This window comes from Dermacentor silvarum, chromosome 10 (assembly GCF_013339745.2).
Source record: "Dermacentor silvarum isolate Dsil-2018 chromosome 10, BIME_Dsil_1.4, whole genome shotgun sequence".
Classification (NCBI taxonomy): Eukaryota; Metazoa; Arthropoda; class Arachnida; order Ixodida; family Ixodidae; genus Dermacentor; species Dermacentor silvarum.
The window spans coordinates 74,434,381-74,453,767 of record NC_051163.1 but is presented as its reverse complement, the minus strand read 5'-3'; the positions used below and the strand labels follow the sequence as shown (position 1 = coordinate 74,453,767).

General features: G+C 44.7%; 1 protein-coding gene across 1 annotated transcript; it reads right to left on the bottom strand.

The window, feature by feature from the left end:
* Positions 1-15,803: 15,803 nt before the first annotated feature.
* LOC119431632 (dnaJ protein homolog 1) lies at positions 15,804-17,025 on the bottom strand. Its single transcript, XM_037699112.2, has one exon. It carries the CDS (start codon positions 16,996-16,998, stop codon positions 15,907-15,909), a length of 1,092 nt encoding a protein of 363 aa, XP_037555040.1. The 5' UTR covers positions 16,999-17,025; the 3' UTR covers positions 15,804-15,906.
* Between the last annotated feature and the right edge of the window lie 2,362 nt (positions 17,026-19,387).

Genomic DNA, 19,387 nt, shown 5'->3' with positions numbered 1-19,387 from the left:
CTACAATTTGAGCTATCTGGGCGCTTTTCTTACCCCAAGTATGGGCAATCTTTGAGGCCTACGGTTGGCTTCTTTTAGACGCAGTATATGGCTGTCCCTCTACAACGCAACTCTCGTAGACTTCGCAATGAGTAAAAGTGACATGGGACGGCCGAAGAAGTACACGACTCCCGAAGAAGAAGCAGGTCAGCTGGGAGCTCGTCGTGCCGCCAGCCGAGAACGAATGCGGCGATTGCGTGCTATTCCGAAGTATCGCGCCGAAGCCGCGGCTTCTAAACACGCGAAGACTAGTAAAGCCTGGAAGAAGCTAGGTCGATCACCAGCTCACGTGTTTACTCCAGCCTTGCACCACTAGTGCAAGTTGGCCACATTTTTTTTTAATTTCGGAAGGTTTTATTCGGTTACTGTCTTGAACGAGGAGAGCAGGTGAGAAATCGCCGGTTTTGTTGTCTTGTGGCCCAATGTTCTGTATTTGATTGGTAATTTGATAAACAAAAATCCATAAGCAATTTTGCTTTTGGACACAAAAGTTTGATTAAGCAAGCATATACACTCACAAGAGCATCTACTGGCAAAGAGAGTTGCTCGCAAATCACGTGACGATCTCACATCTAAAAAGCTTCGTTGTCAGCTTTAATTAATACATTTAAAAGACGCCAGATTAACAAAAACAGCAAGTAGAGATGAGTTGTGCGTTCTCTTCTGTACTTATTTCTCTACCCTTTTCAACTAAGGAAAGACGTACAAGAAGTAGCGCACATGGGCATGGTGCGCAGGAGCTGCGATGATTTTCCCTATCCTAAAATCGCTTGTTGACGTACAATATCATATGCATTGTGAGAATTTCTGTGCCCATCCAGAGAAAGGGGTGAGGGGCATGCCGGAGCGTTTGTTATTGTATGCGTTTTGACGCATCCCTCTTTACTGGTGGCCCAAAATGTACGTTCTTGCACCAAATTAATGTAGACGAACCAACCGCCCTTCATTGAACGTAACGTAGTTGGGTAAACATCCTTTCAGCGTCAGAGCAACCATTCGCAAGGTAGAGCAACGTCAGCGAATGCGTTAATTAGTTTCCAGGGCATTATTGTCGTTTCTATGTGTGTGACGTGTGTGTGACGTGCGCGAAATGCGCTGTGTTTTGTTCATATGTAAACGCGACTACTATATAAGGAAAAAACTCTTGCTCCATAAACGCCGGCGGGTGCAGAATCTATAACATTTTTGCATATGCCGGCTTCCGTTTCGCTGTGAAGCGAATATAAGGCGTATACTGTGTTCATATATGTTAATGATATGATATGATCGCTTGCTCGGAAAATGTGGACACTGTTCATTTGTTTTGTATCACCTGCATATATTATCCTTTAACAAAGGCAAACTTCGGGTAGAATAAAGGTTGAACGTCTTTTACTACATTTTGTTCGCGGTTGAAAAATCTGAAATTTTCGAATTTTACCCTGAAACAACAGACCCAAAATATGTGCGACCAAGTGGCTGAAACTAAAGTTCTATCATCGTCCAAAAAGTGGAAAGATCCTAAATGTTTGGAGAATATTCAATGGCATGTCATCATCATCATCATCAGCCTATATTTTTATGTCCACTGCAGGACGAAGGCCTCTCCCTGCGATCTCCAATTACCCCTGTCTTGCGCTAGCGTATTCCAACTTGCGCCTGCAAATTTCCTAACATCATCATCCCATCTGGTTTTCTGCCGACCTCGACTGCGCTTCCCTTCTCTTGGTATCCATTCTGTAACCCTAATGGTACACCGGTTATCCATCCTACGCATTACATGGCCTGCCCAGCTCCATTTCTTCCGCTTAATGTCAACTACAATATCGGCTATCCCCGTTTGTTCTCTGATCCACACCGCTCTCTTCCTGTCTCTTAACGTTAGTCCTAAGATTTTTCGTTCTATCGCTCTTTGTGCGGTCCTTAACTTGTTCTCGAGCTTCTTTGTTAACCTCCAAGTTTCTGCTCCATATGTTAGCACCGGTAGAATGCAATGATTGTACACTTTTCGTTTCAACGACAGTGGTAAGCTCCCAGTCAGGATTTGGTAATGCCTGCCGTATGCACTCCAACCCAATTTTATTCTTCTGTAAATTTCTTTCTCGTGATCAGGGTCCCCTGTGAGTAATTGACCTAGATAAACGTACTCCTTTACAGACTCTAGAGGCTGACTGGCGATCCTGAATTCTTGTTCCCTAGCCAGGCTATTGAACATTATCTTTGTCTTCTGCATATTCATCTTCAACCCAATTCTTACACTTTCTCGATTAAGGTCCTCAATTATTTGTTGTAATTCGTCTCCATTGTTGCTGAATAGGACAATGTCATCTGCAAACCGAAGGTTGCTGAGATATTCGCCGTTGATCCTCACTCCTAAGCCTTCCCAGTCTAACAGCTTGAATACTTCTTCTAAACATGCAGTGAATAGCATTGGAGAGATTGTGTCTCCTTGCCTGACCCCTTTCTTGATAGGTATCTTTCTACTTTTCTTGTGGAGAACCAAGGTAGCTGTGGAATCCTTGTAGATGTTTGCTAAGATATTCACGTATGCCTCCTGTACTCCTTGATTAGCAATGCCTCTATGACTGCTGGTATCTCTACTGAATCAAATGCCTTTTCATAATCTATGAAAGCCATGTAGAGAGGTTGATTGTACTCCGCAGATTTCTCGATTACCTGATTTATGACATGGATATGATCCATCGTAGAATATCCCTTCCTGAAGCCAGCCTGTTCTCTTGGTTGGCTGAAGTCAAGTGTTGCCCTGATTCTATTGGAAATTATCTTGGTGAATATTTTATACAATACTGAAAGCAAGCTAATGGGTCTATAATTCTTCAGTTCTTTAACGTCTCCCTTCTTATGGATTAGTATAATGTTGGCGCTCTTAAAGCTCTCTGGTACACATGAAGTTGTGAGGCATTGCGTATAAAGGGCCGCAAGCTTTCCAAGCATGATATCTGCTCCATCTTTGATTAAATCTACTGTTATTCCATCTTCTCCAGCAGCTTTTCCCCTGGTCATGTCTTTCAAGGCCCTTCTAACTTCAGCGCTAGTTATAGAAGGAGCCTCTGTATCCGGTTCGTCACTATTTTGAATGAAAGTAGCTTGGCTGTTTTGGGCACTGTACAGGTCAGTATAGAATTCTTCCGCTGCTTTTACTATGTCATCGATATTGCTGATGATATTACCATGCTTATCTTTCAGTGCATACATCTTGCCTTGTCCTATGCCAAGCTTTCTTCTTACTGATTTAATGCTGCGTCCATATTTTACGGCTTCCTCAATCTTTCCCACGTTATAATTTCGAATATCCCTTACTTTTTTCTTGTTAATTAGTTTTGACAGTTCAGCGAATTCTATCTGATCTCTTGAGTTGGACATTTTCATCTTCTGTCGTTTCTTTATTAGGTCCTTTGTTTCTTGGGAGAGCTTACCTACTGGTTGCCTTGGTGCCCTACCTCCCACTTCAATTGCTGCTTCTGAGATCAACCTAGTTACGGTTTCATTCATTACTTCTATGTTGTCTTTATCTTCCTTTTCTATAGCTGCATATTTGTTTGCAAGCACCAGCCTAAGTTGATCTGCTTTTACCCTTATTGCCTCTAGGTTGGCCTGTTTCCTCTTGACTAATTTCACTCTCTCTCTCTCTCTCTTCAAATTGAGAGAAATCCGAGACCTCACTAACCTATGGTCACTGCACTTAACCTTACCTAACACTTCTACATCCTGCACTATGCTTGGATCGGCAGAGAGGCATGTATTAGTGCTCAAATTCCCCTTTCGATATCAGAATGCTTTTTTTATGTTATTCTTCATTTGCGGCATGTTGCATAGCAGTAGCGGTCTTGCCAGATGTTGCAACATTCAAACATACCGTAACCTCGCGGATAAATCTGCGATGCTTCTCACTTCACCGTTCACCTTTCAACCACACAAGCTTATTTAAAGCACTTGCCTTCAGTCTCAATGCGCGTTCTACCTATATACCATGTGTTACTTTTATACAGAGCAATTTTTGTAAAACTTTAATTTGTTGTTTTCATTGAATATCCTGAAAAACGTGTGCCCAAGTGACTGAAAGTAAGGTTCTATCATCGCCATAAAGGCGGAAAAAATACACAATGTTTAAATAGTTTGCCATTACATGTATGCGCGCAGAAATGCGCAAATTGATACCAAAATACTTACTACAGGGAAGCTTTATTTGCCTACCATTGCATGGTTTCACCTGGACCGGCGGATGCGTCAGTCATGCTCGGTCGCTGGTGCAGTTCTCGCCGAGTAGATTCGTTTTACCTAGCGAAAAAAAAAATCACCAGCATGTCCGGTGGCAGGATTCAAACATCGTCACTTCCTACGCTACTGCCCGATGTTCTGACCGTTAGGACACAACCTCCCCTTCCTCTTTTTATTGCAAAGAGACAAATATACCACAAATGCAGAACACTACAGTAATTAAAGGTGACTCCAAGAACATGCGCTAAAAATCAGGCAAGCAAACACAAGGGTTCAATAAAGACATCGAGTCGAGCTTTGATTCTTTAGCGGCATACAGGCTACATACGTGAGCGTCAGATTCCCGAAAGAACAACCGATCGAGTGCCTCCCGGTGATTTCACAAGTCTGTCGCACATTAGGCTGCACCAAAATCTAGGCAGGCCAGCTAATATAAGCATACCATATGGTAGACACATATTGGACCATGTGTTGATTGATATTATGGCACATACACACTACGAGATATCGGCCATTAAGTGTGTCCGCATGTTGATAATAGTGATGATGTTTTTTCCTACAATGCCACATACCCATATAGGCGCCGGCCAACAAGCCTTAGGTACATTTCCTGCCAACGCTAACTATAGCTCTTTGAGACGATCGTCCTGTGCGTCAATGGTGATTATGATTTCCATAATATGGCACATACCCACATAGAGTTAGTATAAGCACCTCCAGAGGAAAAGGTCCGCGTAGGGTCCGTGCAGTGAAATCTGTCCGTCCGTCCGTCTGTCTGTTGTGCGTGAGGCGATGCGCTCTATAGGTATACACGAGTTCCTATTGAGATATATGAGAATGCCTTAAGAGTAGGTATGACTATTGAGATTTATGATTAAGATTGTAGTGAGGGAGTACTGAGAAGGTATTAAGAGTAATAAATGTTAATAAAATACCAGTACGAATTATTACGATGAGATAACGTAAGCGTTATGCTAAGTGAAATCATTTTGTTACAATAATTAGTGTAATTACTGTTAAATAACTAAGCCTGTTCAATACTAATAAAATAAATACTCGGAGACGTATGTGTTCAAGATGAGCGACTGGCACGTACCGACATGCACCACTAAGGTGTTTCTGCCGTAACGTTTTGGTAAATTCAAGACTTTCTCTTGAAGATAAATCGAACGCAATCCTCCCGCTCCATTTCCTTATTAAAGAGAATGCCTAATTTCCGCCCAGAGTGTCGCAAGTTCTTGCGAGATTTTGCAAGGAGGAGAGGGAGGGGAGAGAGAGAGAGAGAGAGAGAATGTATGGTAGCCATAAAATACAAGTATGCAGTCCAAGGTGGAAGTTTCCAAAGACCTCAGCATCTTGCTAGCGGCTGCTTTTGAAGTGTCCCCAATTCATTCTGGCTGTAATTTCAGCCAAGGTTCACGAAATCAATCGAAGGGCAATTGAGCGTTTTTCAATGTGCCGAGGAAAAAATCCTAGTGAAATGCCTCGACGGCTTCACTAAAGTGTCACTGAATATGAGAAAATGCTTCCACGGTTACCCACCGTGGTAAACCATACCGCTTTCGTAAATGTCTTTATCTGCGATACTTTCTACGTTCTATGTGGGGGCGCATTGAATTATATATTACCGAAGAAGCAATTTTTTTTCGAAGTCACGCGCCGACTACCGTATTTCGGAAACCACGTCATCGCCCGGCATGGCTCAAACCAGGAAACCACACGTGTACCGAGTGGGCGTGTACGTGGAGCAATCTGCACTATCGCTACAGATGTACCGGTGGCCGACCGCGTTCTCTACAAAGTTAAGCAAAAAAAAAAAAAATGCCGTAAGAACACCTCCCACTTCAACAGATTTACGCCTTCAAGTACCTCATTTTTTTAATAAAGCGAATTCACTTCTTCATTTCTTTCTTCCATTTTAAAACGAATAGTTGTCACTAGCTTTCACGCCAGTATTTCGCAGATTTTTTTTTTTTTTTTTTTGCTAAGCGCAGTTGTTCTTGGCGTATCCATCAAGCCTAAATGCAATTGTGTGTAAGCTCCCCAGGCATGTTCGTTGCCGAATGCCACGTATGATTTGAGACGCTCGTGCTCTCACGTAAGAGCTTTGTAGCATCTGAAGGATTCCGGAGCACTTCTTGCTGCGGAAATTGGCGCGGTTTACTGTAGATTCATTTTAACGGCGCAAAAACAGGCACTACACATAAAGAACGACCGCACCAGTACCCCTACCGACTTATTTATTGACAGAACGGCCCGCCAGAAGAAATAATATTTTTCATGCGGGCTCACTATACTAACATAGGGATATTCATGACATCTTTTTTTAAGGCGAAAGCCTACAATATCTACAATATCTAGAGAAAAAGTGAGCGAGTTCGCCTCGCGCCGCTTGCTTGCCTCGCGCTCGTGCCACTGCTCTCGCGTTCGTCGTCATCTTCTCCAGAGCTGGCTCCGATGCCGTTCATCATAAAATAATTGACAGTCACTTTAGTATACGCCAAAGAGGGCGAAAGCCTGCGCAACATTCATTAAATTACTTGACATTTTGATTCGAATGCCTTGTTACTTCTTATTACTTGTTTTTCCCACTCAAGTTCGTGGGTTCGAGTGCCCTAAGTGATGCTACCTTAATTAACTGTAACCTAATTAACTTCACCCTAATTCACGCCATAGGTCGTGGATACGTACAACTCCACCAAAGGTCGCGAGCGCGACTCCCACCAAACGTGGTGTGTTCGAGTGCTTAAATAACACTATATTAATTACCTGTGGCTTGACTAACTTCGCCTTAACACGAAAGGTCGTGGGATTAACTCCCATATAAGCTTGACGGTTCGGATCCCACCGAAAGTAGTGGACTCGAGCGCCTGAATTAACTCTATCCTAATTAACTCAGCCTATTTTTGGCATGATGAGCGGCATCGGAGCCAGCTGTGGAAGAAGACGACGATGAACGCGCGAGCAGTGGCACGAGCGCGTCTCTGCGCGAGGCGAGCTCACGTGACTTTCTGTACCGCACGTCGCGTTTTCAAGATCGCCGTCTGGCATTTAAGGCATTTGCCTTAAAATAAAATGGCACGCCTTTGATGGCGATACGTCACTTTCCCTGTATTCTACAGAGAGAGTTTCTTTATTTTAACGTACGCCTAATATGCATAGCATAGAAAACTTACACGGTTTGTGCGCTCTGCATGGTTTTACCACTACAGTAGAACGTGTCACAGGCGGAACAAGTTGCCATTAAAGTGGCGTTGTTTCAGGTAGCATGCATCAGCATGGTGCATCCTTCAACATGGTGCTTTGGTGCATCCATCCAACGGAACATCCGGAACTTTGGAACATCCATCCAACGCAGTTAAAGCCGGAGTAGAATGACCCCCCCCCCCCTCCCCACCCCCCTCTCTGCCCTGACCTCGATGCCTCGCAATATTCGGTGCCACGCGCGTGACTGAAGACGGCGCTCTTCCTGCCCGCTTTCCGCCATTTCGCGCGAGTGAGATACAGCCGCGATCGCCGGATAAACCTCGCACGCTATTACTCGAACATACAGCACATGGAGCGCAGCGACAAATTCGTCGCCCTTGCATTTTATACGGAACCTCGTGGCGACGAGACGGCGACGGCCTAAATCCGCCTGGAGTGTCCATATAATTGATATCGCAATAAAACATTTTCACGTGGAGATGGCCTCGTCACACAAATCCGGGATGTTTCAAATTAAATTACAATCTGATGTGCTTGGATCTTTCGTGAACTAAAGCCATTCCAAATAAGGAGGCATTGCTCCGATATGTGCCTAATCTTTTATTGTCGGAGGCAGCCTGCCGAGGTGTCTATTAATGCTAACTTGTGTAAGGGTCTCACCATTTATCTTGCCCTTCTTCCAAACTTAAAACGGCCGAGCTTCGTGGACTTTAGCAGTATCCACTAAGCCTTCTCGCAAGCTTGCCAGGCGCCAAAATTTCGACCAGGAAACGTGATGCGAGCGTAACGCATAATCTGGCTATCTACAAAATCCCAGCAAAAGAAATGGATATGAAACTTGTGGAACGAAGCTTACGTTCTATCCCTCGTTCAACGCATCCAGGTTTTTAACCAGTAGCAGCAGCAATAAATGATATTGAGTTACCAGCCAACAAACAGGCTTAAACAAACAGGCGTTTGTAAAACAATCCCACTGTCTTTTTCTCTTTCTGTCAAGTTTTTAAATTTGTATTGAACTAACACACCGTTTAGTTTATTCGCTATATCGGGCAGGACACAAACATGCTTGTGTCCTGCCACACCCTTTCCCATTTTCGCATTGGACGTCGGGGGCTTGGACATTAAACAAAAAAGCTCGACCACATGCACACATCATATCGATATCCTTAAAAAAAAAGAACGGAGAACGAGGTGATGGTTTAAAAAAAAAACATACTGGAGCAAATTTAACTGGCGCTATTTAACTACAGCAAATTGCATGCATTTACTGAACCGCTAAACTTCCGCACTTAGATTCTATAGCACGTTCCATGTTTCCTTTCAGCTATTTCGGAACGACTCGCTGTGTGGGCTTATGTAGCCAGGGGTTCGTTTGAGGTTTTTTTTTTATGAATAGAGCTGAAACTTGCAAACGTATTCACTACGAAGGACAATTTGATTACTCGAGCGGCAGGCAGATGTCTTGTTTCAATAAGAGAGCTGTAATGCCCACCAGACTGTCATGATCGTCTGCGGTATGTTGGTAGTAGCCGCGTCGCTGTTCCGTGATTGAAATAAAAGCGAACTCATGCGTTCTGTAGGAACGATTGGAAAGTTGCATTTTAATACTAGAAAACCTGTCTCTCTTAGATTAAGACTTCTTTTGTTTTGCTTCTCTCCCCTAGGCCTACTCAGGCAATGTTTTGGCGTCTTGTTCCTAAACTCGAATGTATTTGGAGAAGACAAAAGCCGGCAAGATGGAAAGAAAGTCGCGAGATGGATGTTGCTTCGATTGTATAGGCTCATTCTTTAAAAAAAAATTTAAGCAGAAACACGGATGGTAAAGCGTTACAGAGAATAAAACATTTGACGCTCAGTTCATATCCGTGCAATCAGTTCACGCTGGCTGTTTTCATCCGCCGGTGCAATAGGAACGGGCTATAGGGAAGAATGTTTAGTGGCAGCCATTTTTCTGTAGAGAGTACAGATGAGGGTCCACAATTTGAACTCTTATTGGAACTCTGTTCACGCGATACCATTATAAATGCAGCTATCGTGAGAAGACTCAACACTTTTTTTTTGGTGGAGAGAGTGAAAGGGTACGTTTAATTAGTGTTCCGGAAACCGCAATTATTACTGTTTTACAAAACATTTCATTTGCGCAAGGAAAACGACAACTGCACAATCTCGCCTACAATCCATGTGAAGTACAGAGTGCTGCCATGAGTCGAAATACTCAGAAATAGACAAACAGGTACGATCTCCCTATATTAACGGCAAATTATAAAACGCATCTTTACTACAACACTCTTCAGGAATGTTTGTCTTATATGATTGCCGCATTCCTCATTCGTTAAGCTTCATAGTTGATACAAAGTTCACAAGATTTTGGCGCTATTATAACAGAAAATATATGGCGTTTTTATTTTGAACATGTTTGACTGCAACATATCATCATCATCATTAGCCTATCATCATCATCATCATCATCAGCCTATATTTTATGTCCACTGCAGGACGAAGGCCTCTCCCTGCGATCTCCAATTAGCCCTGTGTTGCGCTAGCGTTCGGAGTCATGAGGGAGGTAGTGGCCGAATACTGCACCAGGGTAGGCCAATTCCTGTTCTGGTGAGGAAGTGACTTTGATGAAGCTTAGTGGGTCTGCCTAGTTTGGTTGCACCTGAAATAGTATAGCCCCACTAGCTCTCGGCAATATTTTTTTTCTGTCATCGAAATAAATAGTGTCATTTCACAGTATACGAGCAAAACAACGTCACTTCAAAAACTTATTGTTTAGGAATGAATGCGTGTCGCCAATCAATTCGTTGTGCTAGTTCGCAGTTCTGAGAATATTCTCTCGTGCAACTCTGGTTGCTGTACGTAGACGCACGGGGCGCTGAATGCCAGCAAGAAATGCTAAATGAGAACAATATTCAAAAGATCGAGGGTTCCTGAACTGCTCTTACGCCAGGCCGATGTGGCGGACGATTGAGGGCCATCCCGGTCAGAAGACTGTGGGGTGATAATTTCTTCACACGAGAAATAATAAAATGGAAGAAAGCCGACCCATGGTGGGATTTACACATGTGCCTACTGACGGAATAGATATTTGCGGCGTTAGAAGAACACAGTAAAAGTTTTTAAGATGCAAACAAGATGTGATATTGTCATGTCGCGTTGTGCTTTAGCATATGCGCCAGTGCGCATTAATGTAGAGTGAGGAGATTGTGTGAAGAGCGTGCTGTCTTCGCACATTTGTGGCTTCAGGGAATCTGCCGTTCAGGTGCTGTCCAGAGCTGAGCAAAAACAAAATTTACCAATGGCATTAAAAATTTGGGGGAACAGCGACATAATTTTGGCACTTTGATAACCAAAACCGTCATGCCCACGTGCTAATACATGCAACAGTCCAATTCTCCCCAGTGTCAGCATCGTGAGAGCGTTTTTGGTACCTGTTAAAAATATAGAAGCAAAGTTTTGAATTGCGGCGCTGAGCTCACAACCAGCCAGGCAAATGTTGGATTATTTTTACACGGAATGAGCCCCACACTCCAGGTCAGACTAGCGCCCTTGCATTCAACTTTTTCCACGGTATCGGCTAAAAACGTTAAGTGAGGTGAAAAGTATACTTGGTAACCTTCAAAAGTATCGTCACATAGAGCCGTTTCAGCCCTTCTCAACTGTTAATAGCTGCCTTAACACCGGCAGTGTTCGTATAATGTTCCGCTGCTTTCTTCAGCCCTATTCTCCACTGCGTTGTAGCATTATAAACAAGATGAGGCTAATGCAAAACACGGAGCTAGGCATTTATAGGCTCTAGAAATGCGATACAGCCACGACATCAAAATATTCATTTATAGGCACCGACAAAGGCGCCACTAGAATTTTCCTAGGCCCGTAGTTTGTGCTTAAATATTAAATAGACACATTAAGGGCGTATGAAAAAAAATAGGCACCTTGCCTAAAGTTTCGCTTATGACGTAGTCGCAGTCTCTGTCGTCATACCGTGATCGTCGACCTTAGCGGTATGCCATTATTCTCATCATCATCATCAAGCAAAAGTCGTTACCATCGTCGTCATACCATTGTCATAGCCATTTTCATACCATCATCATCGACATAATCATCAAGTTTGGTTTGCCCATGGAGGAAGGAAACCCAGGACAGGCCCCGGCCTGCACGGACGTATTGGAGAAAGTATGGCGGAAGTCTGTTTTTCGCAAAGGAGCACAGGGACGGGTACCCCAAATATCAACGTTGCCGTAGCAACCACACTCCTGAAGCTTTCGCTGCTGTTCTCGGTCTCCGAAAAGTGAGATAAGGTTTTTGCGCCGGTGTCTTTCCCGCAGCACCTTTTTTTTTCGCTAGAAAAGCTGACTGTGGAGTGTGGTGTGTCATCTTGAAAGTTGTGTTTTAGGTCTGTGAGTGTGAGTGTCAGCCAGCAACAGAAACAGTCAAGCAATCACAGCGCGGGTCTTCGTCGTCTTCAACGTACAACGGAAAAACACAGGAGTGCGTCTGCTTCACTAAAACTGCTACAGAAGTTTCGTAGGCTTTGTTTTGACGCGCGTTGACAGCACACATGTCCGGCGGCTGGTAACAATGCAAGTTCAAAGCTCGCACTCCGCTCGTGCCTATCTGCTCCGGCGAGCTGATTGGAGATGCAAAGGCAGATGGCACACGAAGATGGCTGCTCTCCCGGCTTCAAAATTGTGACGTCAGGGCCTCTCCTGTTTCGTTTCTTTCCTCCATGGGTTTGCCGATTATGTAGACGATGATGTCGTCATACGCTCATCGTTGCCGTTATTGGGCCTATTCGAGTATCCGTCTCGGACAGTCCAGGACTGTCCGAAAAGCTGCACACGCAGCGCTGATTGGCTGATAGCAGTGCTTCGGGCAGTCCGGAACGGACATTGACGGATAATCTAAGAGGCCCACTGTCGATGTCCTAGCTGTGCCAACGTCATGTGATTGACGTTATCGTCATGCTACGGTTGTCGCCGTCGCCATGATGCCGTCTTCATCGCCATCGTTGTCATGTCATTGCCGTTGCTGCGGTTGTCATGGCGTCGTCGTACCACAGTCGTCAAGTCCACGTTATGTTCAGGGCATACCCATTGCTATGGTTTGCAAGTATAGTGGTCGTTGCCAATGTCGTCATGTCATTCCCATCTTAGTCATCGTTGTAGGCGTCGCTATTATGCCGCCTTCGACAGTGTCATCATTATATTGTCACTGCAGTCATTGCAAAGAAATTTTGTCGCTGTCATGCCAGTGGTAGCCTTGTGGTAGCCACACACTCGCGTAAGGGATTTCCTCTCGCCTACACGTTGTGCCAGCTAGTGATAACCTGCGAAACACCAAACTAGGGTAAATATAGGCACCTACCTGAAAATGTTCAGCATAGCATACATTCATACATTCGCTTAGAATCTGCATATTTTAAGCTTGGCGTGCTTTTAGCTTCCGTTGTCGGCGACCTACAGTGACCTTGAGCCAATAGCGAGAGCCGTTAGCCGGGCACTCACATGACAATATCCGGGCAGTCAATTGAGAGCATCCCGGCTCTCAAACGAGAACATCTGGACATCGCTGCGAGAACAAAAGAATGAGATCATCTGAGCAACCAGTCAAAAGCTAAGAAAAGACGGTCTCTGGCCCCCAAACCTTAGTACTGGACCGCATTACATACGCTTGTTACTTCACAAACAAGTTACAAAAAAAAAAGATTGCTTCCGATTTCTTCCTGATGTTTGTTCCCGATTTCAATCAACAGTAAGCTCTAGTACGCTGAAGCTTTATTTGTCATTTCTAATAGCGACGTTCAAAAGGAAGATAGAGGGCACCATACATATTTTGGCGCTGAGACAGGATTGCCTGTGGTCTTTTACGCCAGCGGTCCGTGACTTGTGAGCGGTCCGCGACCAGAACAAATAACAACGACAGACGCTGAGCACGCAGCACTGTTGGAAGAAGAAAAGCGCTTGAACGCGGTGGCACCACAGGCAGCAAAAGACGCCATATGGTAGCCATTGCATGCTTACATCTGCTCTCGATTACGGGAAAGTCAGCATTTTTTTAAACTGAAAACTAGAAATTATATAGTATTCTAAAAGCAAAGTGGACAAAGACTACTTGCTGGTGGTTACAACTGAACCCTCAATCTCCGCATGAGGCGTGCGATGCTGGCACCCTTGTGAGCTTGAGGTGGCCTGACGTCTTGCTGTTTTAAAGATGCTCCAATTTTAGCGTCATGTGCGTGAGTGACGCAGGTTCCTGCGCCAATTACAGGGATTGGTACAAACACAAATTTTGAAAGGTACGTCGGAGACTTAGCTGAATGGGTATGCATCACGAGCCTTGCGCAGAAGTTCTTGGTTCCGCGGCTACACCGTCATGAATCTTCTCACAGAGAACTGATACAATGATCAAGAAAGCATACAAATTGTAAAGGGCCTAACTTATCCGATAATCTGCAGCATCCTGCGCACGGGATCACAGTGGCTTGCTTAGAATAGATAGAAATGAAAGTACGAAGTGTTTATTTTTCTGCCCTTTCGTGGACTGGCAAATTTCATATTTGGTTTCTGACTCTGCATTTGATTTTCTTGGATTAACAATGGTGTTGTTCAGGTCAATACTCGTGACGCGCAGCAATCAAATAGCTACACAGATAAGATAAACGGAGAATCACAATACATCGTTTCAAGGTGCAAAGGAAATAAAACAATATGAACTAACTTAGTGAACACATTTTACAGCGTAAGCTTTATGGGCTAATTCCAATAACCGTTCCGGTTGGCGACGTTGTCGGCCGCCGCCACCGCTGTCCGTCGCAGCTATCGCCAGTAACGACGACGGCGACTACGACGGCAGAAGCGGGCGTGGAGGGTCCATATAATTGTTATCGCAATAAAAATACCTAGTTATCACAGGGATCGAGCACGGGCGTGCTGCGCAATTGTCAGCTGCTCTACCACTGAGTGACGCCAGCGCTTGCTAGCTTGAAGCTGAAACATGCCCTATACACGAATCTTAGCACGCCAGTATACAAGGGATGTGAGATGCGCGCCGCATAGCGTCCATATATGCACACGTTGCATTGCCGTTACATGTTATTGCACCGGGTGGCACGTCATGTAGAAGTTGCATAGGTAGCGGCACAAGATAGAGGAAGTTAGAGGAAGAAAATTAACATTAAGGATGTAATATGGCAGCGCACTTCGATACAAGGACGTAATACAGAATGAACACGAGCGCGCTCGTGTTTGTTCACTCTGTGATACGTCCTTGTATCGAAGTGCACTGCCGTATTACATCATGATTAACACTAGCCCACCAGTATGTCTTTAGCAAGATTACGGAGATGAATACAAAACATGCTAGAATTAAAAAAAAACATGTATAGTATACCTCGTTAAATCGAGGAGGTTAGGTGACTAGTTGTCACTGCCTCGTTTAAAGGAGATGCCAATAAATCATCTTCATTGTCATCATCACTAGCATCGCAACGTGCCACTTGCCACTGCAATGTGACATGTGCACCGCGTAGCGTCGATACGTGCAAACTTTGCACGTATCGGCCGACCTCTCTACATTTTCAAATCAATAAACTACTTCTCCTTGCATTCAAGTTGCGTAGTATTCCACCAGGATGTCCTGACATGTAGAAGTTGCATGTTGCATGTATCTGGACCTGATTAACCTAAGCAACCTAGGTGACTATTGGTCACCGTCCCGTTTCAAAGGGGATGCCAATAAATTATCATCAACAGCATCGCATCGTGCCACCTGTCAAGGGATGTGACATGTGTGACGGTAGTCTCGATACCTGTGTTTACTCTTCGGTACACGTTATGGCACCGCCTCGCAAGGTACGAATCCCTGCTGAAGAAGCGAATGGTAGAGCTACGCACGTGGCTACAGTCAGGTGACGTCGGGCTCTGCACACCGCTGTGCAGTGAGCAGCACAAGCCACAGCTCACCGTGGGCTGTGGACGGACAGTTCTGTTCGTTGTCGTGAGAACGACGCAAAGAGGCTTCGCCGCGAACACCTTCTAGTGTGTGCTTCCGAAAGGGGAGCTCCTTTGGAGCCTCTCTCCCAACTTACGCTGTGACTTAAAGCCCCTAGGGGCTTTACTGCGACTGTGATGCGTGTGCCGCGCCGGTCTGTGACTTTTTTCGTTTCTCTAGCGCACGGATTCTCCGTCCGCGAGCACCCGTATTTGTTGTAGAGAAGCAACTCGTGATTTGGGTTCGTACATCTGGCGTCGTTCGCTGTGAATCTATGAGAGTTTTAATACGACGCTGAGAATGAACATGACATAAGGAATTTAGTAAAAGGCCAGGAAAGAAATTTATTGCGCTTTCTTTTTCGTTGCCGGCGACACTTGGTTCGAAGATGTCGTCGATTTGCTCATGCTGCGCTTGGTTTTCTTTTCTACGGTTATTGGGAAACAGACTTCAGGCAACCGGGAACCGCACGTCGAATATGACAACAAGGTCTCCACGCTTCGTTGGATCGTTGAAATCAGGCAATCCGTGGCCGTGAATGCGTCTGATGGCACCAGACCGAATGACTCCCTTTAGCGGAAGCGAGATCTTGCTTGCAGTCAGAGTTGGCACCTCTACGTTCGCACCCCAGTGAGTCTGTCCGATCGTGACCTTCGCAACGTAATAAATGTCAACCCCTTCTCTCTTAAACAAAGGGTGAGGCTTGTAGCGGATGACAAACACGACGTTAGCGGGAGTGCTTTGCTGTGAATCGCCACCTTCAGACTTGAACGCCACCTTCGATCCCTCTGGCAAACCAGGCTTCACGCTCACCTTCAGTAGCCTCTCTTCAACCCTTGGAGTACTGGCATCTGCGCTCGCCACCAACCAGGTCGTTTTTATCTTCTTGTTGCATCCCTGTAGAACTTCTTCCAGAGTCAGGTACAGATCTCGCTCCACAGGTGTGCTGTGTCGTTTCTGGCGTTGGTTTGTCAAGCTGCCACTACCGTATCTCTCTGACTGCCGCGAGTTGGAGTCATGTGGACCACCATGTGCATTCTGTACGAAATAACGTGCTCCTGCACCCGCTTGCATGTGATGCGTCATGCCTAGGTAGTGCACGCTTGGGCAACTGTGATACGTCTGTGTACGGCTGAAATAACTGTACAACCGCTGAAATAAGCTGCCTTGACTGGAGGCTGGCTGGAAACTGCAGCTGGCCTGAAAGGCCCACTGATAGGAGCTGTCGGCACGGAAGTTCCACGAGAAAGAGCTGCTGCAATATCCGTAAACATGGCTAGCATAGGCGTTACCTGGCCAAAAGGGTCCGCTGTTTTCGCTGTAGCTCTGGTAGCAATGCCTGCCTGGCCATTCGGTGACTGCCTGTTTCTTCGCGCTGACGATGTCATAAGCCTCGACGATCTCCTTGAATTTATCTTCAGCGTCCGGCGACTTGTTTTTGTCTGGATGGTACCTGAGTGCGAGTTTTCTGTAAGCCTTCTTGATGACGTCCTCGCTGGCATCCTGGCGGACGCCGAGCACTTTGTAATAGTCCTTCGCCATCTCTCGTTCAGGACGTCGGTGCTTGCAGGCATGAAATACTCGGCACTTGCTTGCTTGATCCGCATCCGTGGCGCTTACCCACTACGGGGGATTGGCCAAGAAGCCGGCAGTTAAAGGTTAAAGGGAAGGGGGGGAGACGGAAAGAAACTAGACGAAAAAGTAAATCAGGGTGAAGTATAGCGTTTATGATAATTTGGAAAGAGATTTACAGGGCAGAGACCGAATTAAAATCATTGTAATTGTATATAAACAGCCAAAAACTTTTGGTGGTATTAGAATAATTTCGAAACAAAAATTAGCGATTTAATGAGTTACCCAATTATTTATTTTGAGAATTAACTGGGTAGTCTTTTTGTGTCACATATATAGTCACAGAGGGCCACGCAGATGTTTCTGTGGCTAAAGCCCATTGAAGAAACCCCGAAGGAGAGGATATTTTGAGCAGTTAGAGAAATACCCAATTTACGGAATGAAAATACGAATTTCTTTCTCTCGTTCCTAAAGCGACGACAAAATAATAGAAAGTGGTCAATGTTTTCGGGTTCCTGGCAGGTAGGTCACAGAGGGGACGGTGCCAGACCGGACCTGTGTAGGTAAAAATTTAATGGTGGGATTCGGCAGCGTAATTTTGTTATGGAGATCTCTAATTCAAGTGTGGGGCACCATTATTGTCGCACGAAAAGGACAAATGACTAAATTCCGACGTCTGGATTTTCAGTTTTGTAGAACCTTGTAATAGGGAAAATTTTCTAAACCTAGCCGCAGAGACATAAGCAGAACTAGGCATGACAGACATAACTGGTCCATCAAGAGATATCCGCGCAAGTGTGTCAGCCATTTCATTTAAGAATATACCACGATGGCCTGGAACCCATACCAATTGTACCAGACTTAAGTTAGGAGGGGTTAACAATTTAAATGTATTGGTTGCAGTAGTCTCTGCAGATGAATTGAGCGATGTACATACTGACAGCGAATCAGTCACTATAACCACTGTTGAGTAATTTGAAGGAATTTTCCGCAGAGCTAAGATAATCGTTGCTAGTTCAGCCAAAAATATGGGTGTGAAATCCGGAAGGCGTACAGCATAAGACCAGGATAGTGATTCGGAGAAAATACCCACACCCGCTTTCTCTTTATTCATTGACGCGTCAGTCGCGATCACATGATCTATTCCTAGTTGCGTTAAATGATCTTGTAACATGGCACTCTTGTTGTTGTTGAAGCAATTCTTCTGCGTCTACTACTTCGAAACGCTGAATATTGATCGCGTCCCTGCTCCTAATGTTCTTGACCGGAACGCAAGAATACAGCCACAAACAGTTCACAAAGAACAATGCTTTTATTCGAAAATAATTTGCATCTACCGCATGTTGGAATGCCACCGTATTTTCTTAATAACTTTGATTCATTCATTATTGTGTTCCGCTTTTCGCCGATACCCAGATCAATGATAAAGTTAAAATGAAATAGCAAGAAAGGATCAAATGCAGTCATCAGGCCATGGTCAGTAAATTTTAACGAGCTTAAGAGGAATCTTTAGCTCGGGAAAAACTTCGATTCCTCTCTTGAATTACGCGTAAAACGCAGACGTGTTATTATGACCAATTCGAATTAAATTATTGGCAATGGTAAGAGGCAAAGTGTAATAATTTTGAGACTCAGGATTTAAACTTTAAATGTTAAAGGGTGAAAACAAATTTCAGACGACTGCAATCCTTCAAAACAAGATTGAATAACGATTTTTTTTAAATCTGTAACTCTGCACGAGAAACAAATATCGCCATTCTGTAGCCTGTATTAGGTAGGGTATTTAAAGCGCAGAAATCGGACGCGGAGTTCACAACTTACGAGAAAAAATTGGCAATGTTTACGAAGGTTGCGCCAAAGTTCTACTTATATATTAGCTGTAGTATATCAAAAGAGTATCTACGCGTATTAAAGCGATTGTGTCCGCCTCAGGTGCGTCATTGCGTGCAGCTTACATGATTATAACATTGTTTTTATCGCTGCGGTAGAGAGCTGTAAAGTTGCTTTTTTTGTGTGTGTGTTTCGACATTTTGTAAGTTTCGAAAATATTTTTGGATAAGTTTGTCACCACCCTGTACGGCGGGGGGCGGCGTTGACATCGAGGCACTCTAAGTGGATTGTGCCGCATCAAGGTGGCGCCGTTGGAAACTGCTGGCGATACTGCTCGGCAGGGTCATTCGTACTACTTCGTGCGCTGGTATTTGCTTTCAGACCGCTCAAATGGTGTTCATAATTGCATATGACATGTATTTATGTCTTAAGAATAAATTTCTTTCATTATCGTTTTTATTTTTTTTAATGCCGGTCGGTGGTCTTTTTCGGTCTCGGGCCGGGTTCGGGCCGGTTTCCAGCCGGGCCG

Excerpts from the sequence above, each read along its gene's own strand:
- LOC119431632 (XM_037699112.2), bottom strand. The coding sequence starts at position 16,998 with ATGGCGAAGGACTATTACAAAGTGCTCGGCGTCCGCCAGGATGCCAGC.